Source organism: Barbatula barbatula (assembly GCF_947034865.1).
Source record: "Barbatula barbatula genome assembly, chromosome: 20".
NCBI classification, from domain to species: Eukaryota; Metazoa; Chordata; class Actinopteri; order Cypriniformes; family Nemacheilidae; genus Barbatula; species Barbatula barbatula.
This window is the reverse complement of record NC_136783.1, coordinates 11,328,974-11,349,863: the sequence shown is the minus strand read 5'-3', so window position 1 is coordinate 11,349,863 and position 20,890 is coordinate 11,328,974. Positions and strand designations below refer to the sequence as shown.

The window sequence follows — 20,890 nt, the reverse complement described above, 5'->3', positions numbered from 1 at the left end:
TGTAATTCAGCCATTTTCTCACACAATGAGTGAACCCTCCCCTAGGTTTTGCCTTGTATATATATGCCGTGTAATTCAGCCATTTTTCACACAAGGAACAGGCCCTCACTTAGGGTTTGCCTTGTTTATATACTGTATGCCGTGAAGTTCAGGATGGAAGCATCCTGCTGTATGCTGATACACATTAGGTTTTCAGTGCTATTGTATGTGTTTGGGTTCTATTGCTGCTCGATAATTTGTTACTGTCTTGTGAGCTCGGGGCCAACAACACAAAGAAGCTTTTCCATTTGCTCGCAGTCATTCGACTAATTTAAATTAAATTTACAGCACCAAACTGTCTCCTGCGCAAGTTGATCGGATGACATTTACCAGACGCTGTTATCCAAAGCATTATCCTATATATTTTACATGGTAACCTGCAATCCCCTGGGCTTGAACCCACAACCTTGCGTTGTTAACGCAAGGTTCTTACCACTGAGCTACAGGAAAGCAACTAAATGGGATGAACGCATATTCTTAGTCGCATCCTTCAACGCACACTTCTTAGCTAAAGGTACAGTGCAATGACTCTTCTTTGTACATCCCGCACTAAAAAGTAATGAAAACAAAATATGAAATTACTGCACCAAAGTAGGTTGTGACAATCTCAGAATTGTATGCTGATTTCATGACAAATATTCTACAAACAAAACCGCTAAGAGGACTTACTTGTTTTAAATGTTTCTGTAGTCTGTATTCTGTCTAGGTCAGTCCTATTTTGAAGTATGTCTGAAACAACATGATTCGGGCTGTTTATGTTTTGCACCCTTGGGCCCTTAGTAACGTATAAGTTTAAGTGTATTACAAATGTTTAAACTTAGAGAACAAATGCATGCTGTATGGTTGGTTTGCTCACCTTGCACATTTAATGCAGCTCCTGTCACGCTGTACAAAAGCTTCCGGTGTGAAAACCCTCGCGAGTCTGCAGGTGCAGTGATGATGTAGTTACGTTGAGGGCGCAGCACGCTCTGCTCACGCATGCAGTGTGAACTGGGGGTAATGCTCGTTCTTGCGGCTACGCTGATTGGCTGGGGGTCCTTACACTTGCCTTGTGATTATTTAGGGAGAGCGCTGGGTTCCGCTCTTTGCTGCTCTCACGGGGTTGTTTTATACGGTTCCCCTGCCGTTTCACGCAATGTTGAGATACCTCTATCGAAAGGGAACGTCTCCGGTTACTGTATAATATAATTTTAATATAATATAATTGTATTTTATGTTGTTATTGTAAAATCTACAGTGATAAAAAACTACAGTTTTTATTTATTTTATTGTTTACGCTGGGAGTGACGTAGCTCTGACGTCGCATGTGGGATATGTTGGTGCTACGTGGATAGTCGAGCAGCCAGAGAGGAACTAAACAAAACAATGCTAAGAAATTCAACATAGAGGCAGAGAGAAGCGTAAACAAAGCCGAAAATGATGCGTTTGTTAATCGGCGTTATTGATTTTAATTGTAACATGGGTTTCTGGGGACTGTCAGCGCAGTGTTAGTGTTTCTGGCAGCAGAATTAGCTGCTAAGCTAATGTGGACAACGGCCTAAGAGAAACATAACGCTACACACCGACCTGCTCGGGAATAAACCAGCTTATATTTGGGACCTTTTTAATGATGATTTGTTTTATGTAGACGTTTAGCGTCATTGGTACACAACCAGGGCAAATTACAGCAATATGAGTTGGTTCAACGCATCACATCTGTCTAGTTTTGCTAAACAAGCTCTGACAACTGCTCAGAAATCAATCGATAGGGTTTTGGACATCAAAGAAGAGGACCAGTGGGGTGACACGACCGACCAGACCTTTGCAGGTAGGTTCAGTGTTTAATGATTTCGAGTGTATAAAAAGATTGATAGACGACACACTGCCATACCAATACAAGACGATCTACTTTGAAGTCACAGGCATGGAAGACCTTTCACTTAACGATAAACTACACTACAGCTTTACAACTAAACCATTTTGTTAAAGTGTCCCTTAATGCTTTTTCAGATGCAGCTGGCAAGCCTGTTTCAACAGGATGGGGTATGAACCAGTGGAACTCTCCCACAGAGGAACATACTAATACTCTCCCCCCATCATCAGAAGCCATCACTAAGCCTGTCACATGGACTGTGCTTGATGAATCTGAGGATTTCTTCAGTGCCTTTCTGCCCCATGGGGATGTACAAACCGTGAGCAGCACTAAGGTGGTGTCTGTGCCACCTGCCAAGACAAACCGCAGTTTGCAAGAAAAAACGGAAAGAAAGGACAAAGAGCTGGAAATCCAAAATTCCTTTAACACTTATTCACATGGTCAGGTGGTCCTCGAAAGATGCACCAGTCAAGAAACTACAGAGACCACACAAGGGACTGAGCTTTTGGAGCAAACATCCTCTTTAGCAAATGTGCTATCACAAGCAGAATTGGTTGTTCCAGCTTCGGTCGTTGCCGAGGAGCAACCTTTGGAAACGGAAACCAGCGTGGACAGGACAGAGTGTGATGGCTTTGCTATAACTAGTGATGACATGCTCACAAATGTACCTTTGTCCTCCTCGGAGACTGAATCTGCCAGTGTTTTTGATGGCTCTGAACCACCTTTGACCATTGAGAGCAAAAATCGAGTTAAAAGCTTGCCAGTCGAGACTAAAGAAATCCTGCCAGATTCCAAAGACGCTAAATCAGAGGACCGACAAAGCGATACCCCTTCACCTCCTGTTAGTGCCTTTTCCTCTGGGACTTCCACTACTAGCGACATCGAGGTTTTGGACCATGAGAGTGTGCTCAGCGAGAGCTCTGCAAGCTCCAGACAGGAGACAGCTGAGGGTAAAGCAGGGCTCCACCTGATGCAGGGCTCCTTCCAGCTGCTCTCCGCTTCAACGTGTACCGACTTTCCACCTTCGGATGAATACCCAAAGCTCACGGAAAGCTGCGGCTCCTCCTCAGATGCCTTTGAGCGCATCGACTCATTCAGCATGCAGTCGTTGGACAGCCGTAGCGTCAGTGAAGTAAATTCTGATGATGATATACCCGGTAACCGCACTTTAGCCTCCATCACGGCTGGGAGCATGCCTGCTCCTGTTCAGTCAGCCCCTGAGACCAAACAGGGGGAGGAGGAGGGAATGACAGAGTTGATGAATGACCAATCACTGGATGACAATGAGATGGAGGAGAGCGGGCGCAGTGCAACACCGGTGAACTGTGAACAGACCGACGAGCTTCAGGAAGATGACCAGGAGCCTGAGACTGACCTCACACTGATCAACCAAAAAACTGATACGAGTGAAACTGTGACATCACCGACCAATGAAGAAGAGGGACCTTCAGGCTTTCGAATTTCAGAGCTTCAAAGGGTAGCCAAATATTTTTAGTGGGATGGGAATTATAGAAGGCACAGAATTTTATACACAGAATTATTTGTTTTGTTTTTGTAATCTCCCCAGATTATTGAGGAGCTCTCAAGCCGTCTAGAGAAGAGAGAATCACAGTTACTTGCAGTCAGTAAAGACAAGGCCAGACTTGAGGAGGACTATGACAATCTCAAAGAGTAAGTTGAGGAAACAACACTCCAGAAAACACTCATTCTCAAATGTTTAACTAACTAGGCCATAGAAACTGAAGGAGGCAGCAATAATATTTACCCAGTTTGAGGAAACCCAGAAATTGTGATACCAGTTTCTAATAGTATGGAACGTGTAATTTTTACATCCAATATGCCCATGCTTTACTGTAAAAATGATCACAGACTATGCCTTATCTTATGTCATCCATATTTTATACATGTTTGCAAGATCATGGGTTATTATTGCGTGTTATGAGACTGGAATCTCATTCTATTTTAAGTGAATTAAACCGTTTCACTATTTCCACAGTGAGATGATCAACTTAAAGGAAGAAAGCTCCTCTGTTCAGTCTTTAAAAGACGAGTTTACTCAGCGCATTGCAGAAACTGAGAGGAAAGCTCAACTCGCATGCAAAGAAAGAGACATCGCCAAAAAGGTTTTATTCTTTTTATATCAACATTATAGTTCTCAAAATTTCTAGTTGTTGTTTTGAGATTTTAAATGAAAAGTTTCATGAACATGACATTGTTTATATTTATACCACTCAAATTTCACGCCACCAGGAAATTAAGGGGCTCAGAGAAGAATTGGCGAGCAGATTAAACTCAAATGAGACTTTGGAACTTATAAAAGAGAAGGAGGAGCAGATTCGAGAGCTTCTTGAAGAAGGTGATACTTTTTAGCCATGTAACTACCTTTTTGACACAGATCATATAATGTCACTTCTTGTATGATCCTGGAGGTCTGGGTCATGATGTCAATTTACCCTTTTGGCTTTTCCTTGTTTGATAAGGCGAGAAACTGTCCAAACAACAGTTGCAGCACTCCAACATTATAAAGAAACTGCGTGTTAAAGAGAAGGAAAGTGATTCACAGATCAACAAACAGACCAGAAAACTTAAAGAGCAGGAAGAGGAACTGAAACATTTTCAGCAGGTGAGAGAGACAACCTTTATCCCAAAAGCTTTGCGGGAAAATTTGGTTTCCCAAATGGTAAGGCCATATCAAATGTCAGCAGACTAAGAAGAGAATGCAGAGTTTTGTGTGTGCTGTGCGGTGATTGTAGGTTCTGGACGGTAAGGAGGAAGTAGAAAAGCAGCACAGAGAAAACATCAAGAAGCTGAACACTGTGGTCGAGCACCAGGAGAAGGAATTAAGCAGACTGCAGACCAGCAATGAGGAGCTTCAGGAGAAGAACCGCAGTTCAGAAGCAGCCCTGGATAGTTCCTACAAGTAAATCTACCAAACTTATATAGACACTCTGTCACAATATTTAAGTTGTTTATCTTTGTTCTTCCAGTTGGCGAATACTAGATTTTTTCATTGTTTAGGGAGTTAGCAGAGCTGCACAAAGCCAATGCCACCAAAGATAGTGAGGCTCAGGAAATGGCATTGAGCAGAGAGGTGCAGGCGAAAGATGAGCTGAGTCTGGCATTAGAGAAAGCGCAGGAAGAGTCCCGCTTCCAACAAGAGGCTCTGGCCAATCAGGTAATTCAGTTTCTACTGTTACTGTACAGCAGAATTTGAATGTTTGGTACTAATGGAGGTTTAATACTTAATCCAAACACTTTGGTTGCTCATCTAGTTAGCACAAAACCTCATTTAATTTGCTGATTGACAGATGCTGGCATTCATGTCATGATTCACTTTGACTTATACAGGTGGCAGATCTGAGGCTAGCTCTGCAGCGGGCTGAGCAGCAGCAGGCCAAGAAAGAAGATTACCTGAGAGAGGAGATCAGTGAGCTGCAGCAGGTAACCAGAGCACCAGGCTTCCAGGCTTTCTCTTCAAATTGCTCTCAGCTTAGCTTTATGGGTTTTTAGCGACTGTCTTCTTTCTCAAGAATCATACACCCCTATAGCTTACAATTGATGCACATGTGCAGAGTGATTCATAATATGTGTATCTGGTGTTGTGTTTATTCTTCCTTTTTGTTCCTGTCCAGAGGTTGCAAGAGGCAGAGACCAGGAACCAGGAGCTCAGCCAGAGTGTTACTTCAGCAACACGGCCCCTCCTTCGGCAGATAGAGAACCTTCAGGCTACGCTGGGGGCCCAGACAGCATCATGGGAAAAACTGGAGAAAAACATCTCTGAACGCTTAGGTGAGACTTGTCATGTCATCCCTCCATTGATCCAAACAATAAACCATATGTGACATTCACCAGGTGTGATGTTTGTTATCTGTGATTTAAGACAGAGTTACACTTCTTTATCTTTCTCAGCTGATTCTCAAGCCCAGCTTGCAGTTTCTGTGGAGAAAGAACGCTCAGCTACAGAGGAGCTGCTAGCTATTAGAGCGCAGATTGCATCTTTAGAATCCCAGACATCTCTGTTGAGACAGGAGAGGGGGCGTCTGCAGGGTCAACTGGATGCAGAGAGGATGAGGCGAGAAAAACTGGAGGATGACTTCAGCAGGTAAGAAGGTCTTCAGCACTGGTAAAGTTCTATTAAACAAAGTAAAACTGATTTCTGTATGTGTAGGGAGCGTGTGGAGCTGGATAATCTTAAAGCGGATCACACTCGAGTTGTGGAGGATGCCAAGAAGGAGAAGGTACTGCTCCTTATCATACTTTAGTACTTCATAGTAAGTACTACATAAAACATCAGTTTTCAAGCTTTGTAAGTATAGCCATACACACACACAAGCACACACTCCTTTTCAATGTCTACATTATTTGGTCCTGTTAGTTGCTACTCACCAACCAGCTGGAAATGGAAAAAATGAAGGTGGAACAAGAGAAGAAAAAATGCTACCTCGCACAAGAGGCCCTCAAAGAAAAGGTTTGTCCTTTATTCTACATAAAGACGAGACATGAATTTCCGCATAAAGTGTTTAGAGACTTGACTTCAGTCAGACTTTAGCGGAGATGTATATGTGTGTTTCTGTGTCTTCAGGAGAGGAAATCTCTGTCTGAAAGTGAAGCTCCGGCATGTTCCACTCCTTCACTGTCCCGTTCCAGTTCCATCAGTGGGACCGAACATGCTGGCTTGCATTCCTCCCTATTCCCTGAGGCAAGCTCATCTCATACATTCATGCACTTAGCTTATTCAAGGGAAACATCTAGCAGTAATTTTTTCATCCTCCCAAGTATCTAATAGTCTGTTATTGTCAATTCATGTTTACTTTATACTCATGTCATCCATTGACGAATCTCCATACTTGTACTGGCTTTTGCCATAAAAATGTAAGTATTGATACACTGTATGTAAATACAGATTGTATACTGCTTTATTAGCAGGAGGATTCTCTGGACAATTCTTTCAGCACAATCACCATCAGCGGGACGAACCTATATGAGGCGGCTCGGCTGGGTGGTGGGTCCAGTGTAATTGAGAGCCTCCAGTCTCAGTTAAAACTCAGAGAGGGCGAGATAGCCCAGCTGCAGGTGTGGGTCTTGAATTAATCTTTGTAGTATGACGACAGTGTTTACAAGCTATAATCTAGAAAATAACGCATTTTAGATTGTCATTGACACTGCCGCTTTCCTTTATAATTCTTAATGCTCAGTTAGAGATTGCCAGTCTAGAGAGAAGCCGCACCGTGATGTCGGAGGAGCTTGTGAGACTGACCAATCAGAATGATGATTTGGAGGGTAAAGTGAAGGAAATTCCCAAACTGAAAGTACAGCTTAAGGTGAACAGCTTGAATAAAAAGCACAGTAAAAACACTCTTCGTTCTGTTTAAGGCTGTTTAACTATGTCTTATTTGAATCATTGAACACAATGATAAGTACACAGTATCACATCCTACCAAATGTTTGACATTGTATTGTAGGACTTGGAGCAGAGGCACAACACCATCCTGCAGATGTATGGAGAGAAGGCAGAAGAAGCAGAGGAACTACGTCTGGACCTGGAGGATGTGAAGAACATGTACAAAACACAAATCGATGAACTATTAAAAAAACATAAAAAATAATGGACTTACAGGCTGTAAACAGAGATTTACAGTAGAAGGAGTAATTGTGCTTTTACAGTTACGCATCCCAGAGCTTCAGTGATAAAAGACCAAGTAACTTAGTGATTTTTTCTGAGAAAAGAGTTTGTTCAACGTGTTTGAAGAGTTATTGATAAAGGTATTTAAAATCGGATTCCCTTTACAGCTATGGGGTTTTATTTTAAATGTTGGTTTTCTGAATTAATAACCATATTGGGTAAAATAACAGAGATGACTATATATCTACCAGTGTATAGGTGTTTAGATTTGGTGATTTAACAACACTTGAATTTGCACAATGAAGTGGGAATTATTGTGTTAAGTTTGTAATCAAAACGAATATTTGTGTTTTTTATCCTCTAAACTGTACATCTCTCCAATAATCAAAGTTAAACTGCTGTTCTCTTTACATTGTAAAAACAAATATGTTATTGAGATTGCGTCATTTCCAACATATTTTAATGACTTGATTTTGCACTCGTTTGTCTTTCTCCTCGTGTTGGTAAGTCTATGTAAGAAGGGTATACAGGAAAAAGTTTCACTGTCATAATGTAGGACATGGTATCTACACAAAAATTACAAGTGAAACAAGGTCAGGCCTTTTAGTGTATCTATGGTTTATGCACATGTGTAAATAAAGTAAGAGACAAGTATTATACAGACTAATTCATTAATCGCTCATTTAACAGTTTAATAGTTATTTCATGCTTGCTTCATTGTAGAAGAGATTCACATCTGAATCTTGTCAACTGTGTAAAATTAGGACCGACAGCTCCGTCTTGCGGTCAATAGTGATAACACATGCCGGCTGATAGTTTCCGGTAGTATGGCGACTTGCATCCCTCAATGCACTCACTGCTTCTTATAAGAAGCTTCTCCAAGGAGGTAGGCACACACTTTTTCACAAGCACCTTAACTAGTTTTACTTAAATTGGCTCTGAAGTATGAATAGTCAGAACAGAGTACAGAGTTGCGGTCTGTTGACGTTTTCTTTGTCAGTAAGCCGTTGTTATAATTTAAGGTTGGACATCTGATATTCTCTTTACTCTGGGAACGTGTCAAGCCGTCGTGGCTTCTGCGGTCTCTATCCAACATTGTATTATTGTTTTTAAAACCCATTCAGTGACATTTGTTGTGTGTCCAGGAACATGGGATTCAGTGTTTTACTTTCATTGCAGCATTGATAAATCTCTATTCTGAATGTTATAATGAAGTGTAGACAAGCTTATCAAAAGTTTCTTACGTCCATCATTGTGCGTTTCCTGCTGTGGGGTTTAAACTGAGCTGCTCTGTGAATGATGTGGATCGGGATCTCAGACTCATTCAGAAAGAAAGTATGCATCTTAAAGCTGTAGTTCTTTTATGCAGTTCTGAAACCTTTTTGTTGTGAGGTCCCCTTTGTGTAGAGTGCATCTATTTGTCGTGTCGCAAAAACCGCTTCTTTTTCATATCAATAACGCATGTTCATTTCCCCTTTTTATAATAGAATATGTGTTCTTAGACTGACATGTTTTGATGTTCAGACTCTATCAACAAGGATTTAGTAAAACATACACAGATGGTTCAATATATTCGTAACAAATTCATTCTCTGAGCATTTTTATGTCACGTCCACGACGTTAGTCCGGTTACTGCGTTCATGACAAAATGAGCATCTCCTTTAAGAAAGTCTTTCTTGGTTTTAAAATGTTAATACTAAAACTAAAGTTAAGTTTTATTGTAGTTACAATAATTGTATTTTTATTCAACAGCCAGTATGGTCTAAAAATACATTTAAATGGAAAACCTTTTTCTTACACGGTTTAAAAGCTTTGATATGTTAGTTTATTTTTCATTTATTTTCACTAAATCATTTTAACAGTTCAAACCTTTAATTTCAGTTTATTTCTGGGACAACATTTATAATCCCTTGGTTTTTCAAATAAAATGTAAACCAATATATAATTCAATTTCAATTAAGGGAAATATTTCGTTTTAGCTTTAGTAAAACTTTTTAAACTATAATAATCCAAGCCGTAGCAATCATGTAAGTTTCGTTTTGTGTTTAGTTTAGTAAAATATTACATATTAATATTATTATTGAATCATGGTTGTCACAAAAATGGAGGTTGTAAGACACTAGGTAAACCACTATTATTTTAAGGTGAACATTTGCTCCTGACAGGTGCCCTTGACGCTTTTCCTTGTAAGGCAGGGTCAGCTGGGTAAGGGAAAGCTCTGCAGCTTTCTATGGTGCTTGTATATATGACCTTCACCTTCTCTGCAGCTGCCTGTACATTTCAAATAAAGCCTGCGTTTGCTGTATAAATAACCAGAGTGTATTACATTTACATTTATTCATTTGGCAGACGCTAAAGCGACTTACAAGTAGTTTTTTACAGTTGCACATTACTGCAGAATCAGGGGTAAGGTGCCTTGCTCAAGGCCACTTCAGTCATTACCTGCTGGCACTGAGATTTGAACCTGCAACCTTCTGATCACAAGCCCAACGCTCTAACCACTAGGCAAATTGGGTGTGAGTGCTACAGGATGTTTTGGAATGGTGTGATGGGCACACAGTATTAGAGCTTATGTTCACAAGAACATTAAAAGATAATAAAGATCTATCATTATTATGATTAATAACCTTATGGGCCCAAAAGCCCGAATAAACCTAAATAAATTACAAATAGCCAGCCATTATTACTATTAAACTATTGTTTTTTTATTGGTTTGTTTCTATGCCAATTATGTAAAAGTTTGAATTTATTCAATTAATTTATAGAGTGATCCTCACTGCTGGACTTCAAAGTTAGTCCTATGACAACAACCTCAGGACATTCATCAATTCTGTTATGGATTTTATGTCTGTGGTTGTGTAGCCCACATTTATTGCACAAGCTATGTGCAGAATGCGTACTTGTTTTGATATTCTTTTCCCTCATTCCTGGCCGTATTGCTTAGACAATTGAAGGAAAAAGGTCACTAATATTTCCTGCGGTAAGTGTTCCACATGGAGTAAGATGCAGGTTCCCACACTGGTACTTCTGAAGTTGTTTGTCCTCCTCTTAGTAGTCACTTCTTTGCACATATGTTCTCTCTCTCTCTCTCTCTCTCTCTCTCTCTCTCTTTCACTTCCTCTTCCTCTTCCTCTTTGTCTCTCTCTCTCTCTCTCTCTCTCTCTCTCTCTCTCTCTCTCTCTTCTTACAAATGATTGTAGGTGCTGAGAGCCAATGTGGTTCCTTCCATGTGGCTTGAGGGACTATGCTTCTGCTGGTAGCCCTGTGCCTGATCTGTACTTATAAAACCATCTCCGCCACAGACAGTGGCCGGGACACCAGCCACAAACCACAGCTCGACTACAGCAGCCTGGATCTACCCCGGCAGCATATCCCGTACTTCCTGAACAACAACAAACGTGTGACCAAGCTTTGCAAAGAGGATCTGCTTTGCGCTTTTAAAGTAAGTTAGATTGTATTATCATAATTGTCTTAAAAAGTGGTAACAGAAATGTTATTCATTGTAAGTAGATGCTGCTTGTTTTGCCTGTACTGCAAATATTACACTGCAAACAAGTATTTGAAATTGGATGTAGCGTCATAAGGTGATTCTTGTGTATGATGAGATGATGTGTTTGTTGTGGCAGGATGCTCTATTGCAGAGGAAGGCCTGCTGGGGTTACGAAAAGAACTGCATACCAGAACACCGCTTCAGTTATCCTGTGTGTACTAGGCTCGATTCTGGATGGTATGCCTTTTTTTCTCTGACCTATCCAAGAAGTGACACATGATAATATGAGGACATACTTTCCAAATTTTGATGATACTTTTTGCGATTGCTGTAGAATAAATAACTTTTTAAGAGCAGGATTAAAAAAGACGCTTAACATGTTTATTGCAAAAACAGGGGAAAAATGTAAACCTAGTCATCACTTACTTCTTTATAGTAAATTGACATAGCATCACTGTTGGACTGAAAGCTTGTGTGTTCAAAACTCCAACTTTATAGAAAAATGCTAAATTATTAATTCAATAATTAAACACTGTGTTGTAAAAGTTGGAAAACTTTTTTTAAATGACTTTTTATTGATTGAAAATTTACAAAACCCACAGACAACATGAAGGGTGACCAATAGCAGTGTTGGGTAAGGTACTCTGAAAAAGTATTGAATTACTTTCTACCTAACCTTGATTGGTTAAGTGATTCAAGGATAGGCATGAAACGACTCTTATAAAGCTACAAAAAGTACTCTTATTAACCGACTAAAGTATTACAAATGTGTGAAGCATACATTAATACAAGCATTTTAAAGTAATTTCTGGTATTGTATACATTACACAGTATTTAGTTCAATTACATCCAAAGTAACTGTAATTAAATTACAGTAATCCCTTACTTTACTTTTCTTAAGGAAAAGTTATTAAATCACAGTAACTAATTACTTAGTAACTAGTTAAACCCAACAATGACCAATAGTAATAACATAACAAAATGTAGAATTATTTTCTTTAATTCAGTCTCAAAAATCTAATATTTGATAAATCACCCGACGTAAGTGTAGTTAACCATATTTTCTTTCGAATGCTCTCAATAGACCTTATCCCTGAACATTCCTTTAAGATTTTGTAAGCAATAAGTTTTTTTTATTGTTTGGCTTGTAATATGGATAACAGCTGCCTCTTTCTGTTCTCTTTCTTTAGGGCGAGCTCTACTGAAGCTGCACAGGAATTGTTCTGGAAGCAGGCAGATTTTGGCTATGTGAAGGAGAGACTCAATGAGATGAAGACATTGTGCAAACCGTTGGCTCCTGTAAGCTTCCCTCTCTTTCCATCTTATCTTCTATATTTTCTCTCTGTTTCTCTGTATGACCAAAGCTCCCATCCTACCTGTACACGACTGTTGATGCACAGAATCTGTCAAAACAGGGTTTACAAGGGTTTATAAGGATTGCGGCCTGTTTTATTACCTCAGCATGTTCAAACAATATTGAGCACAAACATGCAAATACATGTTTATAACTCAAATCCTCTGGAATGTGATTTTTACTGACATCTTTCAATCTTTTCCAAGGGAGATTCTTCTTTAAAGTGCTCAAGTCACATGCAGTTTTGCAGGGCCACAAACTTGTACCTTGATCTGCGGAGTCCCCGCAGAGGTCATGAAAGGTCAGTGATGCCATTCTTGTTGCTGGAGGTCAAGGACAATTTTAATCTGTTGTTTTGTGTCTGGCAAAGCTGTGAGAACTTCCTGTCTGAATGAGTCCCTGCTGTTTCTCTCATACTTCATACTTCTTCCTCATGTCGCTGCAGGTATAAAGAGGATTTCCTGAAAAAGGGCGAGACTGGTGGTCACTGCAGACTTAATAGTAAAGCACTGGCCTCAGAAGGGACACACAAAAGTCCTCTTCAGTCCTGGTAAGGACATTTTTCAAAATAGAAGTAGCAAAACAAGGGCTGACAAATGATTAATCCTGAATAATCGTATCCAGAATAAAATTCAATAAATAATAATAATAAAAAATTATGAATAATAAAAAAAGTTTGTGTTTACATAATATATGTCTGTGTCCTGTGCATATTAATTTAGTATTTATAAAACCATACACATGCTGTACATGAATATATTTAAAACATTTATAAAATATAAAAGTTAATAAACATTTATATATAATATAATTTAAATTATTGGTTAATAGAATGTAAGTGTTTCCTAAATATGTTTACGTGTTTATAAAAACAAATTAATTTGCACAGTACATAGAAATATACAGTATTATGTAAACACAAACTTTTATTCTGGATGCGATTAATCGTGACTAATCATTTGACAGCCCTAAAACCACTTTATATACTTGTCAATTATTATTATAACCTTGGTATAAAACTTGATTTTATACACTAAGAATTCCAGCACTTCGAGGTCTCTTTTTTTTACACTTTCAGGTTTGCAGAATTGCAGACATACTCGGAGCTTGAATTCCTCCCTGTAGATGATGGGCATTGTGATGTCATCATAGATAGACCGACTGTATTTATGAAGCTGGATGCAGGTGGAGATCTTTTTATGTTTGTGGATAATAGACTTGTCGGTCTACGGATAACAAACTTAGTAAAATAATAACTAAGATTTTGGTCCGTGTATTTTGCAGGTGTAAACATGTACCATCATTTCTGTGACTTTGTTAACCTCTACATCTCCCAACACCTCAACAATTCCTTCAGCCGTGACATAAACATTGTCATGTGGGACACAGTAAGCGTTCCCTTTTATAGTCAAATAAACGTTTTTTATTCCTAATATTTTCCAGTGCTGTCGGGCGTACAGTGTGATTAAAAATATAATTTTATTTTAAAAAGTTTGGGATTTTGTCTTTGGACTTTGGATCTCATTGATTCTATTAGCAAATACATTTTTTTTATTATGCAACATGCTCAATAGATTGCTAAATAAAAGCATTTTTACTTTTTCTCAGACCATTGTCAGCCATGGTTTGGAGAGAAATTAGTTCGGGTGGTGTTTTGCTGAAAAATATAAAGGAAATAGTGGGCAGAAAATTTTGTGATTTACAAAGCGAGCTTATCCTGTCTATTGTTCAGATGTTAGTGTTTCAAGGCCAAGGAAGAAAGAGCAGAATGAAGAGGGAAGACTTTTTTTATATCAAACAATATTACTGAAGGTGCCAAATAAAACATGACAAAGAAAGATATAGAAATGCGTGTTTAACATTGTTGCCAAGAATCTAAAAATTAACTAAATCAATCCAAACAGTAGAAATAAAATGTTTATTTGTGCCTTGTTACTCAGAGTGTGTATGGATATGGCGACCTGTTCAGTGAGACCTGGCGGGCTTTCTCAGATCATGATATCATTCACCTGAAAAACTTTGACTCCAAAAGGGTAAATTCGTTTTTTTACCTTCTCACAAATTCCTACTTTCTTTGGGCTTTTTCTAAATGTTTGTTTTTCACAGGTGTGTTTAAAAGATGCGTTTTTCTCTCTCCTTCCAAGAATGCGCTACGGTCTGTTCTACAACACCCCTCTTGTGCGTATCCTAATCATCCACACAAAATATTTCTCTTGATTTCAGTGTTATCTTATCTTATCCTACGAATTTGGTGTTTTCTTGAGTGACTGTTCTATTCTTTCTGTTTTCTCACTTTGCATTTGTTCATCTCGGCTCTGCATCTGCTCTCATATGTCTGCTATTGTGTTAAAGCAACACTTTGTAGTTTTTTCGTCCTCTTAAATTATTTCAGTGGTAAAACAACTCTTAACTAGAGGAATTCTACTCATGCTGCTATCTGAGCAGAGTCGTAGCGACTACAACCACATTCTGTAAGTTCGGGTCGGCACACACAGCCCCCTTTCCCCTGCCTGTGGAAAGGTTGCCACATGGTTTCCAAACAAATTTTCTGCATTCACTGGTTTCATCAGTTTAGTCAACGAATTCACATGTATTGTGCTGCCTAGGGGGAGCTTATATAGTGACACTACTAATGACAGAAAACTAGGTAACAGAAAATTGTGCTTATCAACCACATGGGGAGCCTAAGCAAAGGATCAATAGTGTGGATTTAATGCATCTTTGTTTGATATTGCCTGAGGTGAGTGTTTGTGTGAGAGAGACAGAGAGAGAGAGAGAGTGTGCGAGTTATATAGAATGTTTGCTTTGTATCATACTGAACACATCTTTTGCTGTCGCTTAAGAGTCTTGATTCTATTCCATCGCCTTGCGTATGTGTGCAAAATGTGTTTAGCGTATGCCATTCAAATGTGAGGAAGACTTATGTTAGTAAGCGATTTCACTGTGTGTTTGACTGTTTTGTCATATATTTGTGTCATGTGAAAGATCTCTGACTGTCACAGTGAAGGGATGTTCCGGGCGTTTTCCCAGCATTTGCTTTATCGACTCGGTGTCCCACAAGAGGGGCCGAAGGTAAACAAATGCAGCAACACCGTACTAATGATGCTTTAAATCTTGTCTGCTTAAAGTAGTCAGTAAAGGAAGTCAGTCCTTAAATGAAATATGTACGACACTAATTTACATATTATATACGAATGCTAAATTCTAATATTAATTAATATAATAATGAATAAAATAGTAATTATAATAATAATTAATATAACATCACTTGTAAATTATAATATACTCAAATTTTTTTATTAATATATACAAACCACATTTTCTAATTATAAATAAGAAAGCAACAAGCCCCTAGAAGCAGTGTGTTACAGTGCATTTTATAACAGCAAAGGGTGTTGTGGCCTGACGTGAAAGCGGATTGCCTAAAACAACGGACCAGATATGACCGTTTTATAATTTGAGTTCGCATATGTTTTAATGGGCCTTTATATAACCACCTAACAACCACTCGGAAGACTTAACAACAACAACAACAACAACCTCGCAACCATCTACAACACACTGCCAATCACACACAACACCAGCTACTTTTGCACTGCATGGCAAGCACTTTTCGCAGTTTATAAGTCACACTTTGGATCTGTTGTATTCTGTTTAACAAGCCACACCACACAACAGGCATAAATCTGTGACAGTTGTTATGTGCACCTGGCCTTGACCCTTTCTCATCTGCTCGTTAAATCACTCAGACTCACTTCTTTGTCTTCCTGACAGACTCACGCGCACACACACAAATATAAATGTTGCTTTATAGAAAACCATCTGTCATAAAATCGTTTCTAGTAAAGGCCATAGACTCCGTAATCTGCCACAGGCTCTTGTGAAGTTGCAATAACGTTTTGACTCGAAGGCCATAGCGTGAACAGGTTTGGAAGTTTAAGAGATACTTTGAAATGTATGTTCATCTGTCAGTAGATGGCACTGTTGTATAATTTATTACTCCACATTGTTTGTGTCACCGACATTATGCACATTTGCTTTGTTTTCAACCACCTACATAAATAACAGTTTAAGCTTTGATATGGCTGACTTCATATTGTCAATGGATTATATATATTACAATATACATATATATATTTAGGCACTGAATATGATGTTTTTCACTGTGTCAGGAGGGCCAAGTCCGTGTCACACTGTTGGCAAGAAGCACTGAGTATCGTAGGATAATAAACCAGCAGGAGGTGAGTGCTCCATCTCTCCCTCTCTTTGCTCATCATTGATTTATCACTCCGCTTCCTCAACTGCCCATTTAAACTCTGCCGGAGACCCCTGCTTGGTAAAAAATTCTTGATTTACTTGGCCTCTGTCCACATGAGTGTGAGGTCTCGTTAATCACCCTCTGAATCCCTTCTGTGTGTGTGTGCAGTTTATAAATGCTCTGAAGACTGTGCCTTCTTTTGAGGTCAGAGTCGTGGATTATAAATACAAGTAAGTGATTTCGACTTTATTGTATTTAAAATATTGATTTGGTTTAATGTTGGCGTGGACCACAGCAGCGATTGAAAGGTGATGTGTATTTGTAGAGAGATGCCGTTCCTCGAGCAGATCCACATCACACACAACACTGATGTCTTCATTGGGATGCACGGAGCCGGACTGACTCACCTTCTCTTCCTTCCCGACTGGGCCGTCATATTTGAATTGTATGTGGCGTGTGTACCTCTCTGCTCACTAAGTGAACTATGTCTTCAGTTCAGTCAAACCAGCTTGGTTTCAACTTTCGTAGAGTTTCAGAATATGCACTCAAGTGTTTTAGTGAGAGTATTAACACTTTTTCTGACATCATACTTTGATAGTGATTGTAGACATAGAAAAAGGATAAAAGTTGACTGCACACTGCATAAAAACACAAATTTCTTACTTTGTATTTTATTTTTGTTTTGCAGAACATATACAAATTCTTAAATCACAATACATGTTCCCAGAGACAAAATTACTGAAGATATTAAAGTGGTACTTCAGCCAAAAATAATTTACTTATTCCAAATCTCTATAAATGTCATTGTTCTGATGAACACAGAGAAATATATTTGGAATAATGCTTATAATCAGACAGATCTTGCCCCCAAATTGACTACCATAGTATAAAAATACATTGATAGTCAAAAGTGCCCCAGAACTGTTTGCTGTCCTACATTCTTCAAAATGTCTTCTTTTGTTTTCAACAGAACAAAAAAAATTATAAACTTATTTTTCCTACTATCAAGATCTGTCTGGTTATAAACATTCTTCCAAATATCTTTCTATTGTGTTCATCAGAGCAAAGAAATGTATACAGATTTGAAACATCTCGAAGATGTGTAAACAATGACAGAATTTTCATGTTTGGCTGAAGGATCCTTTTAAGTCAAGTTTATGCTAATAATATATGTTAAGGAGATATAGAAAACCAACTTGAATGAACTATTTCCTCTTTATTAAGTACATCATTCGTTCTTTGTTTTGTACTGGAAAACAAACTACTAAATAGGGAGTGTATTGTTGCATGAATTGCAGTGCATTGAGGCATTTGATACTTTTATTTAAAACAAATTCTGTGTATTCAGAATAAGTTTTATCAGTTTGTGTGTTGCCTGGAAATCAAACCTTCAATGTAAAGAGATACTTCACCCAAAAAGGACAATTCTGTCATCATTTACTACCCTGAAGTGTTCCAAATCTTTAAATGTCTTTGTTCCGATGCACACAAAGAAAGATATTTAGAAGAATGTTAGTAACTGACATTTCTGGGACATCATAGTAGGAAAGATTGAAATAGAAGTCAAAGGTGCCATAGAACTGTTTGCTTTGCTACTTTCTTAAAAATATCTCATTTTGTTTTCAACAGAATAAAACTATGATAGTCAATGATGTCCCAGAAATGTCAGTTGCTAACATTTTTCCAAATCCAATCTTTCTTTGTGTTCATCAGAAGAAGAAAAAATTATACATGTTTGGAATAACTTCAGGGAGTAAATGATGACAGAATTCTCATTTTTGGGTGAAGTATCTCTTTAAGTGTTGCGAGCGCCATTTAAAACACCATATAATTTACACATTTCTTGAATGCTGCTTGCTTGCTTGTTTCTTTTCAAAGTTTCTTTTAGTTTCACAGCTAATTAATTAAAATTTCGTTGTGTAAGACATCGTTCTCTAGTATGTGTCTGTTCATCTGGCACCCTATGCTGGTTTTGAAAAAGCGTGTGATGGTATGCATCTAACCGGCACATTAATCAACTTCAGCTTTCACGTGGGTGAAACCAGCCTTCTGTGCCGTACAATATACTGTCTAATGTATTGCGTGTACGTATTGGGGAGGAGGGATGGAAAGTATCTCTAACTCAGCGGAGTGTCTGTGTGACAGTAAAATACAGCCTAATTAAATAGTTATCCATCAAAGTGAGTCTGCAGAGGCTTTGTGGGGTGCTTCCTGCTAAGTGTGGGACGTAAAGCATTCTTCTTCCTTTATTCCACAGGTACAACTGTCAAGATGAGAGCTGCTACCGCGATCTGGCCCGACTGAGAGGGGTCCATTACGTGACTTGGCAAAAAAGGAACAAAGTGTTCCCTCAGGATAAGGTGAAGAGAGCACACACACACACAGACTGGGGCCTGGAAACACTCCAATGTACTGTGTTTAATTTCAGCGTTCCTATATAGCACACAAATCCTGTTCTGTATGAGAGATGATGGGAAGTTTTACAGTAGACTTGCCCCCTAAAAATTTTTTATTTTGTCAGAATTAAATGCACGAATGTCAAGGCAATAAACATCAAACCAAGTGGCATTTATTAAAAAAGCAGCACAAGCAAAACATTTTGATAAATGATAAAACGGTATTTGTTCTGTTCAAACCAATACAAAATATCAACACTTTCTGCTAAATTTATTGGAACATATCCAGAGTAAATTCAATGATGTGGAAGGGGAACTGACTTCATACATCCACTAAAAATGACCTTGGGACCAGTTGGTGTAACGTATTTTTTTTAGGATGCCACATGGTGTTGTATATTTTGTCTAATGCAGTGACATTCATACATTTTTAATCGTTTCTTAATACTTTTGAGGGCCGCTGTACTGCAAATAATGGCATTTCATATCAATTTTTAATTTATATGCAAGTTCTAAGATTTTACTTATGATTTACTGTTAATGTGCTTGTTTTGTTTTTGTCTCAGGGTCATCACCCAACTCTTGGGGAACATCCTAAGTTTACAAACTACTCTTTTGACATTGAGGAGTTTATGCGGTTAGTCCTGTTAGCGGCTGAACACGTAACCCAGCACCCAAAGTGGCGAGCGAAACAAGCCCGGGATGAACTGTAGTTACACTCCTATTAACTGTCCATACTCCTAAAACTGTAGGCATTACCTACAAAGACAAATGTCTCAAACGTGAAACACAAACAACATTAACAAAAAAAATATGTTTTATTTATTTAACATGTGCCGTTACTGATTTTCTGGCTGTTGCAGGCACTTGCAGATATTTTTGTGCAGACGTTACACTTTTAGATCCAAGTGTTGATTTGTAACTTATTTCAGAACAGCTAAAGGTTTTAATTCAGGAAGCAGTTTCTACACAACATTTCAAGCACACATTCTTGACGGGAATTTAAGCTTGAAGTAATCTGATGTCAGGCTTGGGTTTGCACTTTCTGTATTTTTCAAGATACTTTTGTGTGACACTGCCTAAAAATAATCAAGGACTTTTAGTAACTCAAGTTTTCGTGTCATTGTTATATTGTGAGTATTTTTATTTCGCTTTTTAATGTATTAATGCTGAGGATATGACCTCCGGTTCGTATTTATTACATAGTTAATGTTTTATCTGTAGCAAGGCAATGTCATTTTTAGCTCTTGTAATATTAGCACCGTTAAGGGATTTATCATTTCAGTACTATTGGTTAAGCCATTTGAACTATTGGTCCAGTATTGTTTTTAAGTATTTTTATCAGTATTTTAGGCTCTCCAAAAAGTTACATGAAATGGCTGTTTTTGCTGATCAAGTGTCTTGAATTGTTTTCAGAATTTTCACTTCCAATATTACATAAGTAAAACTATTTATGAACTGATGTTACGCGTTTTTAAACAATGTTATTTAATATGGACACACTGTTTTTTTGTGAATATGTTTATATTTACATCCATGTTAAAGGTTGATATGAAACTGTTTGAAACATATCTTGTCTTTTGTTACTGCACCATTCTCACAGACTTGCAAAAATGATGACACACTGGCTGTAATAACACACATCACATATTTTGAACAAAATGTTCAAATAATAACATGAAATTGAAATGATTTCCAAAACGAGCATTTTCAGTAACATGTTTATTGTACATACAATTTTTACCTACAAGGTTTAATTGAAACTTGTACCTTATTCAAATTTTTGTTGGTCGGCCACAGAAACATCTAAACTAAATTTGTTTTATTAAATGATGACAGTGATTTAAAAATAAAGCAGTGTGACCCTCAAAGCAGTGT

At 38.2% G+C, this 20,890-nt stretch overlaps 2 protein-coding genes across 5 annotated transcripts; both read left to right on the top strand.

Moving 5' to 3' along the window:
* The first annotated feature begins 963 nt into the window (after window positions 1-963).
* Window positions 964-8,173, top strand: tmf1 (TATA element modulatory factor 1). 2 transcript variants are annotated; one of them, XM_079483520.1, is made up of 17 exons: window positions 964-1,846; window positions 2,029-3,368; window positions 3,459-3,562; window positions 3,888-4,014; window positions 4,142-4,247; window positions 4,372-4,514; window positions 4,645-4,811; window positions 4,910-5,066; window positions 5,240-5,332; window positions 5,524-5,680; window positions 5,801-5,993; window positions 6,060-6,129; window positions 6,267-6,359; window positions 6,474-6,590; window positions 6,818-6,964; window positions 7,087-7,212; window positions 7,354-8,173. In XM_079483520.1, exons 1-17 carry the CDS (start codon window positions 1,711-1,713, stop codon window positions 7,495-7,497), a joined length of 3,420 nt encoding a protein of 1,139 aa, XP_079339646.1. In that variant the 5' UTR covers window positions 964-1,710; the 3' UTR covers window positions 7,498-8,173. The 2 variants fall into 2 exon arrangements, with proteins under 2 accessions (XP_079339646.1, XP_079339645.1); XM_079483519.1 differs by having other exon boundaries at window positions 6,815-6,964.
* Window positions 8,174-8,225: 52 nt separating this feature from the next.
* Window positions 8,226-20,890, top strand: eogt (EGF domain-specific O-linked N-acetylglucosamine (GlcNAc) transferase). Of its 3 annotated transcripts, none has more exons than XM_079483547.1 (16): window positions 8,226-8,400; window positions 10,715-10,956; window positions 11,141-11,241; window positions 12,195-12,303; window positions 12,565-12,659; window positions 12,804-12,908; window positions 13,437-13,543; window positions 13,643-13,746; window positions 14,299-14,391; window positions 14,465-14,536; window positions 15,344-15,430; window positions 16,531-16,599; window positions 16,785-16,846; window positions 16,942-17,061; window positions 18,874-18,976; window positions 19,579-20,890. In XM_079483547.1, the coding sequence occupies exons 2-16, from the start codon at window positions 10,759-10,761 to the stop codon at window positions 19,723-19,725; spliced, it is 1,572 nt and encodes a 523-aa protein (XP_079339673.1). In that variant the 5' UTR covers window positions 8,226-8,400; window positions 10,715-10,758; the 3' UTR covers window positions 19,726-20,890. The 3 variants fall into 3 exon arrangements, with proteins under 3 accessions (XP_079339673.1, XP_079339675.1, XP_079339674.1); XM_079483548.1 differs by lacking the exon at window positions 8,226-8,400 and adding an exon at window positions 8,450-8,849; XM_079483549.1 differs by lacking the exon at window positions 14,465-14,536 and having other exon boundaries at window positions 8,267-8,400.

Coding starts and splice junctions, on each gene's coding strand:
- tmf1 (XM_079483519.1), top strand. CDS start 1,711: ATGAGTTGGTTCAACGCATCACATCTGTCTAGTTTTGCTAAACAAGCT. Junction 4,248..4,371: donor TCGAGAGCTTCTTGAAGAAG/GTGATACTTTTT, acceptor TTGTTTGATAAG/GCGAGAAACTGTCCAAACAA. Junction 6,130..6,266: donor AGGATGCCAAGAAGGAGAAG/GTACTGCTCCTT, acceptor TGGTCCTGTTAG/TTGCTACTCACCAACCAGCT.
- eogt (XM_079483547.1), top strand. CDS start 10,759: ATGCTTCTGCTGGTAGCCCTGTGCCTGATCTGTACTTATAAAACCATC. Junction 12,304..12,564: donor TGTGCAAACCGTTGGCTCCT/GTAAGCTTCCCT, acceptor ATCTTTTCCAAG/GGAGATTCTTCTTTAAAGTG. Junction 13,747..14,298: donor ACATTGTCATGTGGGACACA/GTAAGCGTTCCC, acceptor CTTGTTACTCAG/AGTGTGTATGGATATGGCGA.